Source organism: Helianthus annuus, chromosome 12 (genome assembly GCF_002127325.2).
Source record: "Helianthus annuus cultivar XRQ/B chromosome 12, HanXRQr2.0-SUNRISE, whole genome shotgun sequence".
In the NCBI taxonomy this organism is placed as follows: Eukaryota; Viridiplantae; Streptophyta; class Magnoliopsida; order Asterales; family Asteraceae; genus Helianthus; species Helianthus annuus.
Genome location: NC_035444.2, coordinates 15,420,167 through 15,429,156, shown reverse-complemented (window position 1 = coordinate 15,429,156; position 8,990 = coordinate 15,420,167). Strand labels below are relative to the sequence as shown.

The window sequence follows — 8,990 nt, the reverse complement described above, 5'->3', positions numbered from 1 at the left end:
TTTGTTATACTAAAATGCCATTCGGCTTAAAAAACGCCGGAGCCACATACCAGAGGCTAATGGATAAAGCGTTTAAAGACCAGATCGGAAGAAATCTAGAGATCTATGTTGATGACCTGGTCATAAAAAGCCGGGCCGAAGACGACATGATAGATGATATACTCGAAACTTTTACCAGGCTTCGGAGTGTCAACCTCAAACTCAATCCCAAAAAATGCTCTTTTGGGTTAGAAGAAGGAAAGTTTCTCGGTGTATGGATAACCCAGTCTGGAATTCAGGCACATCCTGACAAAATCAAAGCAGTAGTCTCTATGCAGCCCCCCGAAACCGTCATAGAAATTCAGTCTTTGAATGGAAAGCTCGTTGCCCTTCATCGTTTCGTTTCAAAAGCGGCAGATCGCTCTGTACCTTTCATGAATGTGTTGAAAAAACGAACGGAAAAAGGCCAAATAGAGTGGACATCAGAAGCCGATTCGGCATTTCAGGAGCTGAAAGTCTGCCTCGGATCCTTGCCCACCCTAACAGCCCCAATTACCGGAGAAACCGTCACGGTATATCTTTCTGCTTCCCACTTTGCGATAAGTGCGGTACTCGTAGTACATCGGAATCAAGCACAAGTCCCGGTCTATTATGTAAGATGCATCTTGAAAGATTACGAGACTCGGTACCCGATGATTGAAAAGTTGGCACTCGCTCTGGTACATGCTTCTAGGCGACTCCGAAGATACTTTCAAGCCTTCAATATAGAAGTACAGACCGACCTACAGATCCAGCAAATTCTCAGGAAGCCCGAGGTCTCCGGACGTCTCACCAAATGGGCAATAGAGCTCAGCGCCTTCGATATCACCTATCGCACCAGAGGGCCAGTAAAAGGCCAGGCAGTAGCAGATTTCCTCACAGAAGTCCCAACTGGAGAAAGCACCAAGGAAAAACCCGCCTTGCCAAAGGTATGGAACCTATACACCGATGGGGCCTCCAGTAAAGAAGGGTCGGGCGCAGGATTGATCCTGATAGATCCGGAAGGAATAGAGTATACCTATGCTTTACGCTTCGAATTTAAAACTTCAAACAATGAAGCAGAATATGAGGCTCTCCTTGCAGGCCTCCAAACTGCAGCCAAAGCTGGTGCAACCTCTGTATTAGCGCATGTTGATTCATTGTTGGTAGCCAATCAAGTCAGCGGCGAGTACGAAGCGCGAGAGGAGAATATGGTGCGGTATCTGCAGCAGGTCAACAGTTTAATCTCCTCCTTTGATTCTTGCAAAATAGTACACATACCGCGGAGCAAAAACAAAAAGGCCGATGCCTTGAGCAAACTTGCATCTGTAGCATTTTGTCATCTGTCAAAAGAGGTTCTGGTCGAAACCCTGCAAGTCCCGGCCATCCAACAGACAAAGTCAGTCATGTCAGTTTCCACGCTTGAAAACTCTTGGATGACACCAATTGTGGATTATTTAAAAAATGGGACGCTCCTAGAAGACAAAGCTCAGGCTCGGAAGCTAAAAGTGAAAGCGCTGCAGTATCAGATTCATGATGGGCAACTCTACCGAAAGACCTTTTTAGGTCCGCTCCTCAAATGTTTGACACCAGAGGAAGCTAGTTACGTTATAAGGGAAATCCATTGGGGAATATGCGGCATCCATGCCGGACCAAGAATGGTTATAGCAAAAATCATGAATGCCGGATATTTCTGGCCGGGTATGCATCAAAGCGCGGTTAACGAGCTCCAATCATGTGAAGACTGCCAGCGTCACGCTCCCATCAGCTACCGCGCCAAAAACAACCTCGTTCCTGTAACCTCGGCTTGGCCGTTCCAGAAATGGGGAATTGACATTGTAGGTCCTTTCCTTATCTCCACCGGAGGAGTAAGATTCCTGTTGGTTGCTATCGACTACTTCACAAAATGGGTCGAAGCCAAACCCCTTCGGACGATCACATGAGACCAAGTGCTAAGGTTTGCATGGGAAAACATTGTGTGCAGATTCGGAATGCCTTTTTGTATAGTAAGTGACAACGGAAAACAATTTGCGGAAAAACCATTCAAAACATGGTGTCAAAGAATGCACATTGAGTAGAGCTTCGCTTCGGTTTCCCATCCCCAGGCCAACGGCCAAGTAGAGAGAGCCAACCGCAGCATTGTGGAAGGCATCAAAAAACGCCTGGGGAAGGAAGGCGTCTCATGGGCAGATGAGCTCCCACATGTCCTATGGGCGCATCGGACCATGCCTAAAACAAGCAACAAAGAAACTCCTTTCAGCTTGACATACGGCACCGAAGCTGTCATACCCGCAGAAGTAGGGATCCCCACACCCCGCATACAACAGAGCCAGCAAGAGAACGAGCGAGAACTCCGTCTAAATCTTGATTTAATCGAAGAAAGAAGAGAACTCGCAGCGATCCGGGAGGCCAAGTATAAAAAAGAGTTGGAAAGACACTACAACTCTAAGATAAAAGAAACCCGGTTCAAGGTCGGAGAGTATGTAATGCGGAACAATGAAGCAAGCCTAACTGAAGGAACGGGGAAGTTAGCCCCCAAGTGGGAAGGACCCTACCAGATCAAAACGGCTGGAAAAGACGGCGCGTACACTTTAAGCAAAATGGATGGAACCTCCGTTCCACGTACTTGGAACGGAGTACACCTAAAGAAATGTTATCTTTAGAAGTCTGTTTCCAAGCAAATAATTGTAAAACGGAAGCTATGAGCTCCGTCACCTTTTAAATTTCTTTGTAAAGCGGATGTTTTTGCCCGCACAAATTATATTACAAGAACCGCAGAGGGATGTACCTGCGGATTGTTTAACATGTTTTTACTGCGTACTTATCGGAAAAATTTAACTCCGAGCCCAAAAATAGAATGTTATGAATTTTTCTATCAACAAAAGTTGCAACTTATAAATAATCACCGGCCGAACTCAGGGGTCCAACCCTAAAGGGAAAGGACGAACTGGCTTCGTTCGTATTTTCCTCAAAATTATCCTTAACAAAACACAAAACGGATCCGCATTTAACAAAGAATGTTCTAAAAATTCAAAATGTACACATCAAAGCATGGACGCATGTACAAAAATAGTTACATCAAAATAATCCGGATATAAATGACCGGAACAAATATCGATACCATTCACGAAAGGATAATTGTCAAAAGTAAAAACATCATTACAAATCACAGTAAGGCACCTGCCAAGCTACCGATTGTATTCACTATTCAAAATAAGGATATTGTCCGGACTAACTAAAAAACTTCCAAGGTGCACACCCCAAGGAGCCGGGCATGTCCACCTTACTCATCCGAAGAATCAGCATTAGCAAAACGAAGAACTTTCTTGATCTCACTAAGAGGCGCGTCGCCAAGCTTCGGAAGATCTTCAATCACCGGAAACTTGAGAGTATCAAAGCAAGCGACCGCTGCCTTAAGTTCCTCCGAGGCATTGCGATTCAATAACGGAACCTCCTTGAAAGGGGTCTTTTTCTGCAGGGCATGAACATAACCGGAATGCAGACCTGAAGTGATGCCCACCGCACTCATTGCATTACTGACTCCAGCCACGGCGGCGGTCATCTCTTTACCCTTGTGGATATTCTTTGCTAAAAGCTGGGCTCCCTCCGAAAGCATCCAAACTTTTGTCTCGCAAAGATCGTCCACTCTTGTTCTCAGAGAAGCATTCTCCGCCTTCATCTCCTCAATTTGATCTTTTAAATCAGCTTCCCCTGATTTAAGCGCATCACGCTCTGGGGAAAATGTTAGAAAAACAGGGAAAGAAAAAGCTAAGTAAAGCAGAAAGACAGACGTACCAGCTATCATGCTCTCATAAGCAAGACGAGCCTTGTTGAGAGCTTCCTCCATCTTAGCCAAAACCGTCTTATGCTCTTCATCTTTCTGTTTCATCGATTCAGAAAACACTTTGAACTCCGAAGAGATCTTATCTCTGTCTTCGGCTGCGGCGGCAGCAGCCGCTTGGGACGACTGCTTCTGAGCAGTCAAAGAATTGACCTTCTCCTGCTGAGTTCGAAGATCTTGAGTCAACTGAGCTATCTTCTTGTCCACTTCCGGACTCCTCTGAACTTTGTGTTTCAACGAACGAACTTCTTTCTCCAAACTCTCCCGCACAGATTCCGCCTCAACCCACCTACGATAAAGCTCCGTCACGAAAATATTCGATTGAGCCTGGTTAGTCAAAACCGCAGCTCCCAGATCCGGATTTTTCATCTTTCGGCTTCTGACGTGGTCTATCGGAGTGTTTATATTGAAAAGCAAAGTCCTAGCAGTTAAAGTATCCATCACTGTATCTTTGTTCCGGGTGTCCCATTCAGGAATGAATTTTTCCTCAGCAATCACTGGGTCAATCTCCATATCATCCGAAAACAAATCTGCATATCGAAAAAAGGACATCAACTCAGGTCCGAACCAAGATGAGGGAAGCGAAAACACTTGATCTTCCTCATCATCCAAAAAACAGTCCGGACCCAAAGATGATCCCAAGTGCGTACCTGAAAAAGTTACCACCTTCGGTTCACTATGGGCTTTGCCCTTATCTGTACCCACCGGATTCTCCACCTCCATGCTCTCCACTTCACTGTCAGGAACAAAACCACCTGAATAAGCAGGAGCCGGCTTGTTACGAGCTAATGCTGCCTCCTCCCTCGAAAACTTACCTCCGGTTAGGTGTTCATCTAGCTCGTCCATTATATTACCTTCGGAATAAGAACCCCCCTTTGTCTTCTTCAACTTTGGCATTGGGAGAGGATCACTGGAGCGTATCTGAACCGTTTCATTCTTCCTCTTGCGGGAACGAATCATTAAGTCCGCACCCAGCTCAACACCTTTGCTTTTTAGAGACGAAGGCCGAGATAGAAGGGCCTCGTCCAAACCGCGAATCTCCAGATCGTCGTCCACGTCATCAAGGATGGACTTCCGGCCAGTTTGAGATCCGGATGAACCACCAGCCTCCTTTGAAGATACCGGAGCAAGGGAAACAGTTTTGATAGCAGCTTGTTCGGACGGACTCTTAGGAACAGAAGAAGTCGCCTCAGCAGCAGATGACGCGGTTACGTTCGGACCAGTCTGGCCGCGGATTGGATGAGCCGAGGGTGCCACCTGTTTCATTAACGGAACATCCTCCTGCTGCTCGAAATCAAAATCAAAAGCGTCCATGCTCGGAACTTTTAGAGCATCAAGAAGCGACATTGCGGCACCTACATTTCCAAAACAAATAGAGAGTTAGCAAAACAATTAAGTAAGGGTGCCGAAGGGGATATAAAGAGCCGAAACTTACGGTCACTCTTCCGGCGAATAATCGGCCAATCCTTATCCCCCCGGGCCCATGAAAAACTAACTCGACCTAACCAAAGGAAATGCTCGGGAAGAGGACAAATAGGGGACTGATGCTCAACCAAGGCACGGCCTAAACTCTCGTTAAACACAAAGTTTTCGTCAAGATCAAAGGACATAGACTGGTCTTTGAAACGCCACCTCATGTCCTCCGGAAGACAACGGTCGTCTAACCAAAAGAAATTATCTTTCCAGTTTTTCAAACTAGACCGTTCGTTAGAGGACGGATAAGGGACATTTTTCCGGTGTGCAAAAGTGTACCAGTCTCCGGCCGAGATAAACTCATAAAAATATCAGAAAACGTTTAAATCCGGTTTCTGATCAAGGGCTCGACAAGAAATCTCAAAATGGTTAATACGGCTAAGGCCAAATGGGTTAACCTGACAAACATGAACCCTAAAAAATTGTAAAACCCTAATCAAGAAACGGGAAAAAGGAACCCTATAGTTGGCAAAGTTACAGACACGAGTGTAAAAGGGAAACTTCCCTTGACGGAATGGATATATGGCTTCCGTACTGGAAGGGAGGACCGAATGAAGATCTAAGGGAATCCTATAATCTCTAATGAACTTATCCAACTGACGTTGGGTAAGCACACTCACGCTTTCCGAAAGATTTTCCTTACCCGGAGCCATAACTGTAAAAAGTAAAAAGGAACAAGGACGCACCTTTTTCTTTGAAGAAGAAGAAAATATTAGAGAGGATAACAGCAGAGAAGATGGAAAAAGAGAGGAAAAAAGGTAAAAATGAAGTGGTAAAAATCAAATTTATAGAAAAAGTAAGTCGGTTGGGACCTATCACGTCAACCGTCGCTTCCCACGATTCCCAACGTGGGTTCCGTTACCGTCACTTGTAGGTGACTGACGGTCCAGATAATGAAGGTCACCCACACCATTCAAAATACGCCACGTAACCAATTCAAGACCACTCCCGCAGCGACACGTCATCTGAGCAAGACAAAAAGCTTGAAATAATAGTTTGCCAAGTCTTTACAAAAGACTCCCCAAACTAGGGGACTTGAAGATACATGTCCGAAGCCGGACATGATCCTTGAGACAAATCGGACTCCACTTGGACGGACATCTAAAACATGTCCGTTCCGTATCAAAAACCTCCGAAGACGAGCCTCCATTCAAGTGCGTCTAGACGGATGATGTCATCTCAGTTGACTACTATAAATACCCTTTCAAGTACAAATCCAAGTACGATTTCTCTGAACCTTCGTCCTTATTTTCTCTCTCTACTTTCTCTCTCTACCAAGCCGGAGGGTGGTCGCAGAGGGGCCCTCCCATCTCTGCGGCGAGCCTAACGGTTTTCTGTTTTGCAGGAACCTTTCTCAACCCTTGACAAGATCCAAATCCTCGTTTACAGGCTCCGGCCTAAATACGGTTTTTTGGTTCTTCAAATGGTGGTATGGTAAAATTGTATGTATACAACAAAAGTACATAGGGTAACCAGGCAACAAAGAAAATTAAAAATCAGATTGCATCAAAGCAACAAAAGTAAGTCAAAACTACTACTTCAACAATCAGATGTTCACTTTCATACATCTCAATATGTGACCATCTTAATTGATTAATCAAAAAGAAACCATCATTCTTGCACCACATAATTACTTGCTACTTCAGTAGTTCATGGTGATCATTATGTAACAAATCCAAAAAACAAAGCATCAAAGCTTATTCAAATTCCCATTTTCATCAATGAAAGATCAGTACAAGTATACAACTCAGTGTCTCCATCTAGAGATCATGTTATTATCTCCCTTTAAACCAAAACTATACTATCACTTCCATACAACATAACACACTCAATGAAATCATATGATGAATTATTCCAACATTGTTCTCATCAAGATTAAGGATCAAGATTAAAGCTAGTCATCACATCAGCCACCTCGGAGCTACTCGCAACCACATCATTCAACCCGCTACTAACTTTCGCCAAAATATGCGCATCATTATAATTCCTAACCGCCTGCACGATCGCCCTAACACTCTTATACGGATCAACCGAATTAAACACCTCAGATCCAACAAACACACCATCACACCCCAACTGCATCATAAGTGCCGCATCCGCAGGCGTCACAATCCCACCCGAAGCGAAATGCACAACCGGAAGCCTCCCCATCTGTTTCGTCTGCGCCAGAATATCATAAGGCGCGCCTAACTCTTTCGCAAACGTAAACACTTCATCCTCATCCATATTTGTCAAAACCCTAATTTTCCCCATCACATCTCTCACATGTTTAACCGTCTCAGCAATGTTTCCAGAACCGGACCGATCGCCTTGCGTTCGTATCATCGCCGCGCCTTCTCGAACTCGGCGTAACCCCTCCCCCAAGCTACCGCAACCGCACACAAACGGAATTTGAAAATTATGCTTGTTGATGAAGTGATCTTCATCTGCAACCGAATCAAGCTCGTTTTCATCGATGTAATCAACGCCAACCGCTTCGAGAATCTGCGCTTCAACGAAATGTCCTACGCGAGCCTTCGCCATCACCGGAACGTTAACTGACCGTTGGATCTGTTTAACAACTGCCGGATCGAGCATCCGTTGGATTCCGGATCCGGACGGTTCGGATACGATGACGCAACAAGCTCCGGCGGATTCAGCGATCTTCGCTTGGTCAACGGTTGTGACTTCAATGATTGCTCCGCCGCGGAGCATTTGAGCTAAACCGACTTTTACTGAGAAGTTGTTTTTGTTGTTGTTTTTGCTTGGATCGGTTATGGCGGTGTTGCCGTACACGGTTACTGCACTTTCGTCGGCCATCTGCAAGGTGTTTTATGAAATGTCTGACTGAACTAGAGCGGTTTAAACAGTCTGATTTGGTGGAATTGTGTAGATCGAGATGATTTATGTATACCTGCAAGGTGTTTGATGAAATGTGTGAGTGGAACTTTGATGAAATGTGCGAGTGAAGTAGATATTTGGAAGGTGTTTGATGAAATGTCTGAATGAAACTGTGTGGATCGGGAAGATTTATAGGTAAGAAAAGAAATTCCGGTGAGGGATCGAGAAGTTTCTGTAAGTTTCGTCGGTGGCTTGTTGCACGGAAAATGTAGAAAGGGGATTTGACTGATTCCACACGGGTCGTATATAATGTGCGTATAACCGTGACCTGTGTGTTGCCGAAAATAGAAGGTGTGATCAAACTAACACGTTGAAATGGGTTCTAAATTGTGACAAAAATTATTAATAAAAAGGTTGTCTTAATCTTTTTTTTAACTGCCAACAGAATCAATGCTGAGAACTCTTGGGACACTTACTGGACTAAGCGGAATGCTCCGAAAGTAACCCTAGTCCATCACCAATTCAGGGAAAAACCGGTAACCTACCTGTTTGTAGGCATAACGGTTAAATTACCGGTAAAACCGTTTGGCTCAAGAATCAAACCCAAGTTTCCCTGGATCTTCTATCATTGCCCACCAGTGCCTCACTATGCACCAAGTGGGAGTTGAACCAGCATCTCACAAGAGAAATGTAAGCCTTCCACCACTAGCGAAGATTAATCTGATTAATCGGATTAAGATTTTTATATGTAATTTTCGGTTTTATATATACATATACACATTTTTATAGGTAAATATTTTAAGTAGACGGATTTTAACCCTTCCTCAACTCATTTTTTTAAGTATATAAGATTAATTGC

The 8,990-nt window shown here is 44.5% G+C and overlaps 1 protein-coding gene across 1 annotated transcript; it reads right to left on the bottom strand.

The window, feature by feature from the left end:
• Nucleotides 1-6,985: 6,985 nt before the first annotated feature.
• On the bottom strand, nucleotides 6,986-8,456 carry LOC110904586 (pyridoxal 5'-phosphate synthase-like subunit PDX1.2). Its single transcript, XM_022150427.2, has one exon. It carries the CDS (start codon nucleotides 8,108-8,110, stop codon nucleotides 7,187-7,189), a length of 924 nt encoding a protein of 307 aa, XP_022006119.1. The 5' UTR covers nucleotides 8,111-8,456; the 3' UTR covers nucleotides 6,986-7,186.
• Between the last annotated feature and the right edge of the window lie 534 nt (nucleotides 8,457-8,990).